Source organism: Oryctolagus cuniculus, chromosome 1 (genome assembly GCF_051225735.1).
Source record: "Oryctolagus cuniculus isolate XC-2025 breed Fujian yellow rabbit chromosome 1, ASM5122573v1, whole genome shotgun sequence".
Lineage (NCBI taxonomy): Eukaryota > Metazoa > Chordata > Mammalia > Lagomorpha > Leporidae > Oryctolagus > Oryctolagus cuniculus.
The window spans coordinates 572,897-587,500 of NC_142867.1; the positions used below are offsets into that span (position 1 = coordinate 572,897).

The window sequence follows — 14,604 nt, forward strand, 5'->3', positions numbered from 1 at the left end:
CCTGGGCGTGGGCCTGTGCTGGGGCAGTGGGGGCTGCGTGCATCCCGGGCAGGTCGTAAAGATAAACCTCTGATAACCTGTGTCAATATTTCCCCACGCCCGGCCTGCAGGAGCCCCCACAGCTGCTCTCTGGATAATCTGGGAGACGCCCCACCCACCCTGCCCCTCCCCTCCCTGCCTGCCGCGGACACCCGCGGGGCATATAAGGCCGGGACCCCTGGCCTCGGTCGCTCTCCCACACGGGCCTCCTGAGCCAACATGGGGTTGCCACTGGCCCGCCTGGCAGTGGTCTGCCTGGCCCTGTCCTTGGCCGTGGCCGGGCAGATTCAGGAAGGTGAGGCGGGCTGGGCACAGCGGCCAGGAGCGAGCAGAGTGCCCTGGGGGCGGGGGCGGGCAGGGAGACCAGCAGCCCAGAGCCCGATGCCCAGGAGTGGGTGGTCTTGCTCTGCTTGGCCTGGTGGGGGGGTCCCCAGGCACCAGGACAGTCTGTACGGCTCCAGCTAGGCTCCCAGGCCGGGGTCAGGCAGGCTGAGCCCCCGGCCTGGCCTCATGGGGCAGGAAGGAGGGCGTAAGGTCCTGGGTGCCTACCAGACGGTGGTCCAGCGGCCCCGGGGGGAGATCTGTGGGGGAGGTGGGGTGGTGGTCCAGGTATCAGGGGCCCCCGGGGGCAAAGGCCAGGCCAGGGCCTTCTTGACCTGGACCTGCCCGCCAGCCCGAGCCGAGGACTGGGTGTCCAGGGGAGGGGCTGCCTATCTGCTGGGTGGTGGGTGCCCGGAGCAGAGGGAGGCGCCGGGGGATGGGATGGACAGAGTGTGGCGCTGGCCGGGCCGGGTGGGCTCTGGCCAGGGGCACGAGGCAACCAGGGTGACCAGTGCCCGGAGGCCCTCTGCCCCCTCGCCCCACACAGCAAATGGCCAGAGTGGGAAGCCGGAGACAACCTCCCAGGGGGCCCCAGAGCCCCGGGGGGTGACCGGTGCCCAGCACAGGCCTCTCGGGGAAGAAGGGTCTGCCCCCACGAGGGACACTGTGCCGGGACCCCCGTGGGCCATGAGCGGCCTCCCGCTGCTCTTGGGGGTCTCCCGGGGGCCTGGCCACTCACCCCGTGCCCCCCGCTGCCCGCTCAGAAGGCCGAGCCCAGAACCACGGCCACAACGTCTGCAGCACCTGGGGCGACTTCCACTACAAGACCTTCGACGGCGCCGTCTTCCGCTTCACCGGCCTCTGCGACTACAACTTCGCCTCCGACTGCCGGGACTCCTACAAGGAGTTCGCCCTGCACCTGCAGCGGGGCCCGGCCCAGGCCGGGGGCGCCTCCCAGATCACATCCGTCCTGCTCACCATCAAAGACGACGTCATCTATCTCACCCACCAGCTGATCGTGGTCAACGGGGCCATGTGAGCGCCGGCCCCTGTCCCGGGACCGGGGGTGGGGCTGGCGGTCTCCACCTGGGGCTCCCTGCCCTGCACACGGCTGGGACACACTCGGGGACCGAGCGAGTCCCTGATTCACTCCTCAGACGCGTGTGGCAGCTGGCACGAGGCCGTCCCTAGGCGAGCGGTCCCTGGCAGCCCGGGGACCTGGTGGGGGGCTGGGCGGGGTTCTGCCAGGCTAGAGTTACAGAAGCCCCCGCCCCCTCGGTGCTGGGGGTGGGCAGGGGCGTTGTCTCCACAACAATGGGGCCTCTGAAATGCAATCCTGCCCCCCCCCGTCCCACCCCCAGGAGTGCCTGTCCCTGCTCCCTGGATTCTTTTTCCCAGCCAAGCTCGGCCAGGGCCCCTATCATGGGGGTAGGGGCTCAGAGGCTGGAGCCGGGCTGGGGTCCCTGGAGGAGGGGCGTCGGCCCTCTGAGTAGGGGGCCCGTGGGGTGATCGGGTGACTCTGGTACCTTCGGGGACCCTGGGGAACCCCCGCCCAGGACAGCACCAAGGAAGGGACCGGGCAGGAGGAAGCGAGGCAGGGTCGCAGCCCCTGGGCCGCGCTGGGCTGGCAGCGCCTGTGGCCAGGGGCTGCTCGCAAGCACACCCCGCAGGGCCGGGGCCGCACTGACGCCTGGCGCCCCCTCCCCAGGGTCAGCACCCCGCACTACAGCTCCGGGCTGCTCATAGAGAAGAGCGAGGCGTACACCAAGGTCTACTCCCGCGCTGGCCTCTCCCTCATGTGGAACCGGGAGGACTCGCTCATGGTGGGTGCCGGCCGGGGGCGCTCCCAGGCAGAGGGCTGCGGGTCTGGCCCCCCGGAAGGACGCCAGCTGGCCCAGGGGCAGTGGAGGGAGCCGGCCTGGGCTGGCCCGGGAGGGGACGCTCGGGGCAGTGGCCGGCCCGCGTCTCTCGCTGCGCTGCCGGCACCCCCTTGCGGTCGCCCCCGTGCCCCCTTGCACCTGCTGTAGCCCTGCCACCTGCTCCCTTCCCGTGACAGCTGGAGCTGGACAGTAAGTTCCAGAACCACACCTGCGGCCTCTGCGGGGACTACAACGGCCAGCAGACCTCGGAGTTTCTCTCTGATGGTGAGGGCAGGCGGCCGCCCTGGGAGTGCGGGGAGGGGGCCCTCAGGCTCCCGGGACCCCCTGACCGCCTGTGCCCCTTGTGCCAGGCATCTCCCTCAGTGCCACTGAGTTTGGCAACAGGCAGAAGATCAACAACCCCCAGACCAAGTGTGAGGACCCCGAGGAGGTGTCGGCCCCCGAGTCCTGCTCCAAGCATGTGAGTCGCGGGGACGGGGTCCCCGGGGGACGGCAGGGCCCCAGGAGGGGCGAGGGCGGCCGCCAACCCTCCCACCTGCCCGTCTGCCCGCCCGCAGCGCGCCGAGTGCGAGAGGCTGCTGACCGCCGCGGCCTTCGAGGACTGCCAGGCCCGGCTGCCGGTGGAGCTGTACCTGGACGCCTGCGTGCAGGACCTGTGCAGCTGTGGGGCGGACGCCTCCTGCGCCTGCAGCACCATCTCCGAGTTCTCCCGCCAGTGCTCCCACGCCGGCGGCCGGCCCGGCAGCTGGAGGACCGCCTCGCTCTGCCGTAAGGCGGCGGCCCCGTGGGGGGGGGTGCCTGTGGGGGGCTGGGGAGCCGGGGGTGCCCGCTCACGGGCCGCCTCTGCACTTCCAGCCAAGAGCTGCCCTGGGAACATGGTGTACCTGGAGAGCGGCTCGCCCTGTATGGACACCTGCTCCCACCTGGAGGTCAGCAGCCTGTGCGAGGAACACCCCATGGACGGCTGCTTCTGCCCAGAAGGTAGCGCTGGGGACAGCGACGGCCGGGGCGGCGCGGCAGGGCAGACCCCAGTGCCGAACTCCCCTGCCCTGGCCCCCATGGTGGCTGCAGGAGGCTGGGGGGGGGGTGCCAGCCTGGTTCCGCAGGGCCCTGGCTCAGGGCAGGGCAGGAGGCGGTCTGGAGACCCCTCCCCAGAGATGAGGTGGGGCTGGCAGAGGTGACTGTGGGTGGGCTCGCAGCCCCCCCGCCCCGGGATTCTGGCACCTTCTGAGGCCAGCCCGGGTGACGCCGGCCCCTGCTGTCCAGGCACCGTGTATGATGACGTCGGGGGCAGCGGCTGCATCCCGGTGAGCCAGTGCCACTGCAAGCTACACGGGCGCCTGTACTCCCCGGGCCAGAAGATCACCAACGACTGTGAGGACTGGTGAGTCTCGGGGCCCCGGGCAGGCGGGGGCGGCGGCCGGGTGCTGACGCCGCGTCCCCCGCCCGCAGCGTCTGCAACGCCGGCCGCTGGGTCTGCAAGGACCTGCCGTGCCCCGGGACCTGCGCCCTGGAGGGCGGCTCCCACATCACCACCTTCGACGGGAAGAAGTTCACCTTCCACGGCGACTGCTACTACGTCCTGAGCAAGGTGCGCGCCAGCCCCGGGCACCACCTGCCCCCGGGCGGGGCCCAGGCAGCTGGGCTCCCGGTGCCGCCCACGGCCGCTGCAGTGCTGCTGCCCCTCCCCCGCAGGGCGACCACAACGACTCCCACGCTCTCCTGGGCGAGCTGGCCCCCTGCGGCTCCTCGGACAAGCAGACCTGCCTGAAGTCGGTGGTGCTGGTGACCGACCGGAAAAAGGATGTGCGTGCCCCTCCCCCTAGCGCCCAGGCCCCCACCCCTCTCCCCAGGCCCCCCAGCCCTCTCAGCCCCTTCCTCCCCCAGGCCCTCCTTCCTCCCCCCAGGCCCCCCAGCCCTCTCAGCCCCGCCCCCGCCGTGCCTGCAGGTGGTGGCCTTCAGGGCGGACGGCAGGGTCCTGCTCAACGAGCTCGAGGTGCACCTGCCCCACGTGACAGGTGAGTCCTGCTCCGCCCTGGGCGCTCCCGGGGGGGGGTCGGGGCCAGGCTTCCCGTGGGGGGCGCTCCCAGGGCCGGGCTCCCGTGGGGGGCGCTCCCGGGGCTGGGCTTCCGTGGGGGGGTCGGGGCCAGGCTCCCGTGGGGGGCGTCGTGGCTGGGCTTCCCATGGTGGGCATCGGGGCCAGGCCTCCCATGGGGGGTGCTCCCGGGGCCGGGCTTCTGTGGGGGGGTCGGGGCCGGGCTCCCGTGGGGGCGTCGTGGCTGGGCCTCCCATGGTGGGCGTCGGGGCCAGGCCTCCCGTGGGGGGTGCTCCCGGGGCCGGGCTTCCCGTGGGGGGGTCGGGGCCGGGCTTCCGTGGGGGGCGTCGTGGCTGGGCCTCCCATGGTGGGCGTCGGGGCCAGGCTTCCCGTGGGGGGCGCTCCCGGGGCCGGGCTTCTGTGGGGGGGTCGGGGCCAGGTCTCCTGTGGGGGGCGCTCCCGGGGCCGGGCTTCCGTGGGGTGCGTCGTGGCTGGGCCTCCCGTGGGGGGCGTCGGGGCCAGGTCTCCCGTGGGGGGCGTCCAGGCCAGGCCCTCACCGCCCTGCCTTGCAGCCAGCTTCTCCATCTTCCAACCGTCCTCATACCACATCATCGTGGACACGGCCTTCAGCCTGCGGCTGCAGATCCAGCTGGTCCCTGTCATGCAGCTCTACGTCACACTGGACCAGGCCTCCCAGGGCCAGGTGCAGGGTGAGTGACCCCGGGCTCGCCCCTTCCGCGGCCTCCGCCGATGGCCCGCACGGAGGCTGCCTCCCAGGGCCAGGTGCAGGGTGAGTGACCCCGGGCTCGCCCCTTCCGCGGCCTCCGCCGATGGCCCGCACGGAGGCTGCCTCCCAGGGCCAGGTGCAGGGTGAGTGACCCCGGGCTCGCCCCTTCCGCGGCCTCCGCCGATGGCCCGCACGGAGGCTGCCTCCCAGGGCCAGGTGCAGGGTGAGTGACCCCGGGCTCGCCCCTTCCGCGGCCTCCGCCGATGGCCCGCACGGAGGCTGCCTCTGAGGCCGGCGCCTTCCCAACCCCGCCCTGCCCCGCAGGCCTCTGCGGGAACTTCAACGGCCTGGAGAGCGACGACTTCAGGACGGCCAGCGGGCTGGTGGAGGCCACGGGCGCCAGCTTCGCCAACACCTGGAAGGCCCAGTCCAGCTGTCACGACAAGCTGGACTGGCTGGACGACCCCTGCTCGCTCAACATCGAGAGCGGTGAGGCCCGGCGCTGCTGGGCGCTGCCCGTCGGCCGGCCCGGGAGTCCGGCCAAGGCCAGCGAGGCCCGGGGCACGGGGGCTCCCGAGGGGGAGGGGTGGGGGCAGGTCAGAAGGTCCCACCCGGGGCCAGCTGCTGTGTCTGGCACACGGCTGGTTTACGGTGCCCCTCGGGGCGGGGAGAGGGGAGCCCATCCCGCATGGAGCTTCCCGAGGTTGGACCGGAGGGAGGAAGGGGCCTGGGCTCGGGTCCACAGAGGGGGGCCATGCCCACCGCAGCCTGGGCAGCCAGGCGGGAGGAAGGGGCCTGGGCTCGGGTCCACAGAGGGGGGCCATGCCCACCGCAGCCTGGGCAGCCAGGCGGCTGGACTGGGGCAGCTGCAGGGGGCACCCAGCCCTCGCTGAGGTCCCGGTCACCCCTCAGCCAACTACGCCGAGCACTGGTGCTCCCTCCTGAAGAAGACGGAGACCCCCTTCAGCAAGTGCCACTCGGCTGTGGACCCCTCGGAGTATTACAAGGTGGGTGGGGCCCGCACCTGAGCCCCACCCCGCACCCGCCTCTGCACGCCCGGGCAGGGTCCTTGCAGCCGGCGAGGTGGGCCTCGGGCACCCGGCTGAGCTGCAGGTGGCCGGGCTGGGGCTGGCGGGCGCTGGAACCCTGCGGGGGGCTGTGGGCCACGCCTGGCCGCCCCGCCTCACCGCCCACTGCCTCCTCTGCTCAGAGGTGCAAGTACGACACCTGCAACTGTGCGAACAGCGAGGACTGCCTGTGCGCGGCGCTGTCCTCCTACGCGCACGCCTGCGCCGCCAAGGGCGTCATGCTGTGGGGCTGGCGGGAGCGCGTCTGCAGTGAGTGCCGCCCGGGCCGCGCGGAGGGCGGGCGGCCCCGGGGAGGCTCGGGGCGCGCTGGGTGCCCTGGCCCTGCCCTCACGCCCGCCCCCGGCCCCCTCTGCAGACAAGGAGGCGGCCTCCTGCCCCAGCTCCCAGGTCTTCCTGTACAACCTGACCACCTGCCAGCAGACCTGCCGCTCGCTCTCCGAGGCCAACAGCCACTGCCTGGAGGGCTTAGCCCCCGTGGACGGCTGCGGCTGCCCCGACCACACCTTCCTGGACGAGAAGGGCCGCTGCGTGCCCGTGGCCAAGTGCTCCTGCTACCACAACGGGCTCTACCTGGAGGCGGGGGACGTGGTGCTGAGGCAGGAGGAGCGATGGTGGGTGTGGCCGGGCCCCGGCAGGGACGGGGGCGCCTGGGGTGGGGCCCCGGGAGGGGCCAGGCTGGCCGTGGCCGTGGCCGTGGCCGTGACCGTCCTGCCTGGGGACCGAGCCTGAGCCCCGGTCACCGCCCACCTGCCTCTTGCAGCATCTGCCGGAACGGGAGGCTGCACTGCACGCAGGTCAAACTGCTGGGCCAGAGTAAGTGGCCGCTGCCCGTGTGTGGCCGCTGCCCGTGTGCGTGGATGCTGCCCGTGTGTGGACACTGCCCCTGTGTGGATGCTGCCTGTGCATGGACACTGCCCATGTGTGGCCGCTGCCCGTGTGCGTGGACACTGCCCGTGTGTGGACACTGCCCCTGTGTGGCTGCTGCCCGTGTGTGTGGACGCTGCCCGTGTGCGTGGACGCTGCCCGTGTGGGTGGACACTGCCCGTGTGTGGACACTGCCCCTGTGTGGGCGCTGCCTGTGCATGGACACTGCCCATGTGTGGCTGCTGCCCGTGTGCGTGGACGCTGCCCGTGTGCGGCCGCCCACCCCCTGCTGGCCCGAGCCCCGCGTCCGGCAGGCGCTGAGGCAGCCCCTCTCCCACAGGCTGTGCCGCCCCGAAGATCCTCGTGGACTGCAACAATCTGACTGCTCTGTCCACCCTGAGGCCACGCTCCCTCAGCTGCCAGACGCTGGCTGCGAGCTATGTGCGTGCCGGGGAGGGCCGCTGAGGGTGTGCGTGTGTGTGTGTGTGCACGTGCGTGCTGGGGAGGGCCGCTGAGTGTGGGAGGCAGGGTAGGTGTTCCAGGGACGGTGCTGAGCTGGGGGGCAGGTGGGTTTCTGGGCGTGGCCATGGGGTCCCTGTCCCTGGAGGGAAGAGGCAGCGTGGGGGCCCCTGGACCATGGGCAATCGGCCCTCACAAGTGTGCCAGCGGTGGGCCCGAGGGAGAGACTGCCCTGCCCCTCCCGACTCCCAGAGGGCTGTGGTCTCACTGTGCCCCGGCCCCCACTCGCCCTCTCCAGTACCACACGGGCTGCGTCAGCGGCTGCGTGTGCCCCGAGGGGCTGATCGACGACGGCCGGGGCGGCTGCGTGGAGGAGGAGGACTGCCCGTGCCTGCACCACAAGAACCTGTACTCCCCGGGCTCCAAGATCAAGGTGGACTGCAACACCTGGTGAGCTGGCCCAGCCGGCGGGGGCAGGGCCGACAGGCTGGGCGCAGGTGCTGCCGCCGTGGGGCCTGCCGCTGTGGAGCCGGGGCGGCACTTTGGGGGCTGGTGTGGGCATGTGCAGGTGCTGTGCTGACCCCACAGTGCCTGGGGGTCCGGCCAGGCCACCGCCTGGGCTGGGGCTGGGGCACTGAGGCCCCCCAGGTCCCTTCAAGCGCCTGTCCCCTCTCCCCAGCACCTGCCAGAGGGGGCGCTGGGTGTGCACTCAGTCCCTGTGCCACGGCACCTGCTCAATCTATGGGAGCGGCCACTACGTCACCTTCGACGGCAAGTACTACGACTTTGATGGACAGTGCTCCTACGTGGCCGTCCAGGTGAGGCTCTGGGCGCCTTCGCCAAGGCCCTGCCCTGCCTGCCCTGCGCTGCTCCCGGCCAGCAAGGATGGCCTTGAGATGTGGGGCGACGCGGTGGGGGGGCCCCAGGAGGCCAGGAGGGCTTGGGCTGTGAGCAGTGGGCCTGGGGCCTGCAGGAGCACGGAGGGTGGTGGGGTTGATAAGGGGCCTGATGTGTGTGTGCGTGTGTGTGTGTGTGCACGTGTGCGCGTGTGCGTGTGTGCATGTGTGCATGCGTGTGCGTGTGTGCATGTGCGTGTGCCCAGCAGCCGCAGGGCCCAGCCTCCTGGACAGGAGGGACAGGCCGGGGCTGGCTGCGGCCATGCTGCGCTGACGCTGCCCCGCCCTCAGGACTACTGCGGCCAGAACTCCTCCGGGGGCTCCTTCAGTATCGTCACCGAGAACGTCCCCTGCGGCACCACGGGCGTCACCTGCTCCAAGGCCATCAAGATCTTCCTGGGGGTGAGGGCCGCGCCTGGACGTGTGCGGCTGGGGGCTGGGCGTGCGCTCTGCGCAGGCGCCCCCGAGGGCTGGGGTGTGCGCTAGACGCGGGCGCGCCCTGGGGCGGGGCTTGGGGTGAGTGCTGGGCGCGGGCGCCCCCGGGGCAGGGCTTGGGATGAGCCCTGGACTTGGGCACCCCTGGGAGCTAGGGGTGTGCGCTAGACGCGGGCGCGCCCTGGGGGGCTTGGAGGGAGCACTGGGCGCAGGCGTCCCTGGGGCGGGGCTTGGGGTGAGTGCTGGGCGCGGGCGCCCCCGGGGGCTAGGGGTGTGTGGTGGAGCGGGTACGCTCAGGGGGACTTGGGGCGAGTGCTGGGCACGGGCGCCCCTGGGCGGGGCTTGGGGTGTGTGCTGGAGGTGGGCGCCCCGGGGGGCTTTGCCCCTCACCCAGGGCTAGGGGCCTGCGGTGACCGCGCCGACCTCGGCAGGGCACGGAGCTGAAGCTGGAGGAGAAGCAGCGGAGGGTGGTGCAGCTGGCCGGCCGGCACGTGGCCTACACCACGCGGGAGGTGGGCCAGTACCTGGTGGTGGAGGCCAGCACGGGCGTCATCGTGATCTGGGACAAGAAGACCACGCTCTTCATCAAGCTGGCCCCCTCCTACAAGGTGCGCTGCCCCGCCCGGCCGTGGCGGCCGCCCCTCGCGGCGTCCGCCCCCCGCCCCCGCCAGAGCCCCGGCCCGCGCGGCCCCTCCTTGATTGACGCGGGCTGCTGGTCGCGCAGGGCACCGTGTGCGGGCTGTGCGGGAACTTCGACGACCGCTCCAACAACGACTTCACCACGAGAGACCACTTGGTGGTCAGCAGCGAGCTGGACTTCGGCAACAGCTGGAAGGAGGCGGCCACCTGCCCGGACGTGGGCAGCACCCCGGAGCCCTGCAGCCAGAACCCGCACCGCCGCTCCTGGGCCGAGAAGCAGTGCAGCCTCATCAAGAGCTCCGTGTTCAGCGCCTGCCACAGCAAGGTGGGCGGGGCCGCGGGCGTGGGCGTGGTCGAGAGAGGTGGGTGGGACCGTGGGCGTGGGTTAGCCACAGTGAGGTGGGCGGCCCCGCGGAAGTGGGTGTGGCCACAGTAGGGAGGGCGGGGCGGATGTGGGCTGAACTGGGGTTTGGGAGGCCTGTAGGTGTGGGAGGGGCTCGGGAGCAGCTCCTGGCTCCAGGGGCACATCGGGAAGTTACCCTGCTGTGTCACCCCGCGGGGCTTGTCCTGATGACCAGCCTTGCCCCTCTGTGACCCCTGGCTGGGCCCCAGCCTCCCTTGGCCGCCCCGGGTTCACAGGCACCCCTGGCGCAGCTTGGGGCGGTGCGGGGGAGGGGTCTCGGGGTGAGCACTCTGCAGCTGAGGACGCGGCCCCGAGGGCTCGTGGCAGAGCCGGAGAGGCCCAAACCTGGGCGCCGGGAGCTGGGCGACTGAGGGCAGCAGGACCTAGGGCACACTTGGTCCTCCCGCAGGTGGACCCCACGGTCTTCTACGAGGCCTGCGTGCACGACTCCTGCTCCTGCGACACGGGCGGCGACTGCGAGTGCTTCTGCTCCGCCGTGGCCGCCTACGCCCAGGAGTGCACCAAGGCCGGGGCCTGCGTGTTCTGGAGGACGCCGGACCTGTGCCGTGAGTGCCGGGGCCGCCGCGCTGAGGGCCCTCCCCGTGCTGGGCAGGAGGCCCCTCGCTCCCACATCCTTCCTGGGAGCCTCTGCGGGGCGGGGGGAGCTGGGTGTGTTCCTGCCTGGGCCCCCCAGCCTCCCCTCCCTGGGCACCACCCCCACACCTGGGCACCGGGTGAGCTGGGCCTGATCCTGCTCCCCCCCCACGCGGGCACTGCCCTGCTCCTGGGTCTGACCTCGCTGCCCGCCCCGTCCGATCCTGCCCCCCCACCCCCCGGGTCTGATCCTGCCCCCCTTGGCTCTGATCCTGCCCCCCGCCCCTCCCGGGTCTGATCCTGCCCCCACCCCTCCCTGCGCCCGCCCTGACCCCGCCCTGCCCCCCCAGCCGTGTTCTGTGACTACTACAACCCCCCCGACGAGTGCGAGTGGCACTACGAGCCCTGTGGGAACCGCAGCTACGAGACGTGCAGGACCGTCAACGGCATCCACTCCAACATCTCCGTGTCGTACCTGGAGGGTGAGCGGGCCGGCGTGGGCCGGGTGGGATTTGCTCCCTCACCGTGGGCTGGGGCCTGCGCCGAGGCCGTGCCTCAGGGGGTGGCAGACAGGGAGCAGGAAGCTGCGCCTCGGGGCGGGGGGACCCTGGCCTGGCCCCAGGACCGCCCCTGGCCGGGCTCCTCCGTGGTCAGCCAAGCCTCGTCTCCGTGCCCCCAGGGTGCTACCCCCGGTGCCCCAGGAACAGGCCCATCTACGACGAGGACCTGAAGAAGTGCGTGAGGGAGGACCAGTGTGGCTGCTACATCGAGGACACGCGCTACCCCCCGGGGGCTTCCGTCCCCACCGACGAGATCTGCAAGACCTGGTACTGAGCCTGGGATGTGGGGGCCGGGCACACGCACGGACACGCGGGCCCACAGCAGCCGGGCGAGGGCCCCCTCCCGCCTCAGCCCCTGCACCCACCCCGCTGTGAGGACCCCGTGGGCAGGGGGCCCGGGACCCCGGCTGTGAGGGCGGAGCTCTGCAGCCGGGCCCTTGCTTTGCAGTGTGTGCACCGAGTCCTCGCAGGTCGAATGCCGCGTGGAGGAAGGTGAGCTGCCCTGCCTTCTCCCGGGGGCGCCCTCGGCCCGGACGCCGGGGCTGGGGCCCGTGGGGGTGCCCACCGCCTTCCCGCTTCCCCCTCGTCCTCCGGCCGTCTCTGGGGCCCCTCCTCGGTGACCCAGCGTCTCCGAAGCCAGGGCTTCTGGCGCCTTCGTCTCCCGCCTGCCCGGCTGACGGGTCCCTGTCACGGCCCCGCCAGGGAAGGTTCTCAACCGGACCCAGGACGGCGCCTTCTGCTACGAGGAGGTCTGCGACCTCAACGGGAACGTGGAGCAGCGCTTCAACATCTGCACGACTGCCGCGCCAACCCCGTCCACCCAGACGGCCTCCACGACCATCACGCTGCCCCCCAGCACCCCGCTCCCCACCACCACCACCACCACCACCACCACCAGCCCCACCAGCAGCAGCACAGGTACAGCCTGGGCCGTGCTCCCGCGCCGGGAGTGAGCCTCAGGCCCACCCGCCCAGGCCGGGCCGCAGCGGGGGTTTGCACGTTCGGGTTAGGGAAGTCAGCTCCAAGCGGTTCTGGTTGACGCTGGCCCCTGCTGGAAAAGCCGCCCGGGGAGGGACAGACCAGGAATTCTTAGGAAAAACGATGCTCAGCCCGACGGTATAACGACATGCCTGGCCCCTCCCCTCTGTTGCAGCACCGACGATGACAGGGGGTGAGTGGCGCTGACCACGCTGCCCTGCTGCCCAGTGCCCAGTACTGTGGTGACTTGGCTCGCTGTCAGCTGAGCCAGGGACCAGCGAGGTGGCGCTGACCGGCCGAGGGCGGCCGCTGAGCAGGTCCCGGGGACCCAGAGCCCTTCCCCGTGCTCTCCACTGGGACGGGCCGCACGTCCAGTGCCTCCTGAACCCAGCTGAGCCCAGCGTGGAGCTGAGTCCGTCACACTCGGGTGGCCCCGGGCGGCTGCAGTAGGAGGGTGGCGCCTCCCAGCTGGGCCTGTGGGGGTGGGGGGAGGGGAGGGGCAGCGGCCCCCGGGCTGAGTGTCCCCGGCCGGCTCTGGCTCCCCAGGTCCGTGCTGCTTCTGGACCGACTGGATCAACGAGGACCACCCGAGCAGTGGCGATGATGGCGGCGACCGCGAGAGCTTCGACGCCGTGTGTGCGGCTCCCAAGGACATCGAGTGCCGGTCGGCCACCGAGCCCCACCTCAGCTGGGAGCAGCTGGGCCAGAAGGCGGTGTGCGACCTCTCCCACGGCTTCATCTGCAAGAACGAAGACCAGTTTGATACCGGGCTGTTTGAACTCTGCTACGACTACGAGATACGCGTCAACTGTTGTGTGTCCATGGAGTACTGTACAACCCCAAGTACAACCACGTCATCAACGACCACACCAACAACCACGGCCACCACACCCTCCACGGTGCCGACGACCACGCCATCCACTCCACCGCCCACGCCCACTACTCCACCAACAACCACAGCCACCACAACACCAACCACGACCTCCACAGCCACACCACCGACAACCACGCCCTCACCTCCTCCAACATCTACAACACCATCGACTCCCACTACATGCGTTACTGAATGCAAGTGGACAGGCTGGCTGGATTCTGGTAAACCTGACTATGACAAAGAAGGCGGAGATGTTGAATCCATTGAAGGTGTGTGTGCACCCGGCTTGGAGGCTAACAACATCACCTGCAGAGCTGCCATGTTTCCCAGCATGCCCCTGGGGGAGCTTGGACAGACTGTGGTGTGCAACCTTAAAGATGGACTGGTGTGCAGGAACAAGGACCAGAAGCCGGGAGGACGGCCCTTCCCCATGCCCTACTGCCTCAACTACGAGATCAACGTTCTGTGCTGTGGCCCAACTTGCTCTTCAACACCACCACCCACCACCAGCACCACCAGCACCACCACCACCACCACCCCAACTCCTCCCACTCCAACACCCACCACCACCACAGAGACCACCACAGAGACCACCACCCCAACTCCTCCCACTCCAACACCCACCACCACCACAGAGACCACCACAGAGACCACCACCACCACCACCACCACCACAGAGACCACCACCCCAACTCCTCCCACTCCAACACCCACCACCACCACAGAGACCACCACAGAGACCACCACCACCACCACCACCACCACACAGACCACCACCCCAACACCCGGGACCACCACCCCAACACCTACCACCACCACCACCACCACCACCACACAGACCACAACCCCAACACCTGAGACCAGCACCCCAACTCCTCCCACCACAACACCCACCACCACCACAGAGACCACCACACAGACCACCACCACCACCACAGAGAACCCAACCCCAATACCCAAGACCACAACCCCAACTCCCAGCACAACAGTGTCACCAACCACAACACCTTTGACTCCCACTCCATGCATTACTGAATGCGAGTGGTCTGGCTGGCTGGATTCTGGTAAACCTGACTATGACAAAGAAGGCGGAGATGTTGAATTGATTGAAGGTGTGTGTGCACCCGGCTTGGAGGCTAACAACATCACCTGCAGAGCTGCCATGTTTCCCAGCATGCCCCTGGAGGAGCTTGGACAGACTGTGGTGTGCAACCTTAAAGATGGACTGGTGTGCAGGAACAAGGACCAGAAGCCGGGAGGACGGCCCTTCCCCATGCCCTACTGCCTCAACTACGAGATCAACGTTCAGTGCTGTGGATGCCCCCCTCCACCACCCACCACCACCACCACCACCACCACCAGAGAGACCACCACCCCAACACCTAAGACCACCACCCCAACTCCTTCTACCCCAACACCCACCACCACCACCACAGAGACCACCCCCCCAACACCCGGGACCACCACCCCAACTCCTTCTACCCCAACACCCACTACCACCACCACACAGACCACCACCACCACCACAGAGACCACCACCCCAACACCCGGGACCACCACCCCAACTCCTTCTACCCCAACACCCACTACCACCACCACACAGACCACCACCACCACCACCACCACAGAGACCACCACCCCAACACCTGAGACCACCACCCCAACTCCTACCCCAACACCCACTACCACCACCACACAGACCACCACCACCACCAGAGAGACCACCACCCCAACACCTATCACCACCACCACAGAAACCACCACCCCAACACCCACCACCACCACCACACAGACTGCAACTCCAACACCCGA

At 70.3% G+C, this 14,604-nt stretch overlaps 1 protein-coding gene across 1 annotated transcript in view; it reads left to right on the forward strand.

Moving 5' to 3' along the window:
• Window positions 1-217: 217 nt before the first annotated feature.
• The window catches only part of MUC2 (mucin 2, oligomeric mucus/gel-forming), a 28,758-nt gene continuing 14,371 nt past the window's right edge, over window positions 218-14,604 (forward strand). Inside the window, 31 exon segments of the mRNA XM_089323650.1 lie at window positions 218-334; window positions 1,125-1,395; window positions 2,069-2,183; window positions 2,417-2,504; window positions 2,591-2,700; window positions 2,798-3,008; window positions 3,096-3,221; window positions 3,507-3,624; window positions 3,693-3,831; window positions 3,936-4,046; window positions 4,189-4,258; window positions 4,848-4,985; window positions 5,327-5,491; window positions 5,915-6,009; window positions 6,213-6,339; window positions 6,446-6,701; window positions 6,851-6,903; window positions 7,295-7,395; window positions 7,712-7,863; window positions 8,093-8,231; window positions 8,601-8,711; window positions 9,176-9,352; window positions 9,469-9,708; window positions 10,196-10,352; window positions 10,731-10,862; window positions 11,060-11,207; window positions 11,389-11,432; window positions 11,643-11,858; window positions 12,438-12,990; window positions 13,085-13,263; window positions 13,266-14,604. The exon segment at window positions 13,266-14,604 is cut by the window's right edge and continues 4,838 nt beyond it. Coding sequence (XP_089179776.1) covers window positions 259-334; window positions 1,125-1,395; window positions 2,069-2,183; window positions 2,417-2,504; window positions 2,591-2,700; window positions 2,798-3,008; window positions 3,096-3,221; window positions 3,507-3,624; window positions 3,693-3,831; window positions 3,936-4,046; window positions 4,189-4,258; window positions 4,848-4,985; window positions 5,327-5,491; window positions 5,915-6,009; window positions 6,213-6,339; window positions 6,446-6,701; window positions 6,851-6,903; window positions 7,295-7,395; window positions 7,712-7,863; window positions 8,093-8,231; window positions 8,601-8,711; window positions 9,176-9,352; window positions 9,469-9,708; window positions 10,196-10,352; window positions 10,731-10,862; window positions 11,060-11,207; window positions 11,389-11,432; window positions 11,643-11,858; window positions 12,438-12,990; window positions 13,085-13,263; window positions 13,266-14,604 — 5,957 coding nt within the window. The 5' untranslated portion in view covers window positions 218-258.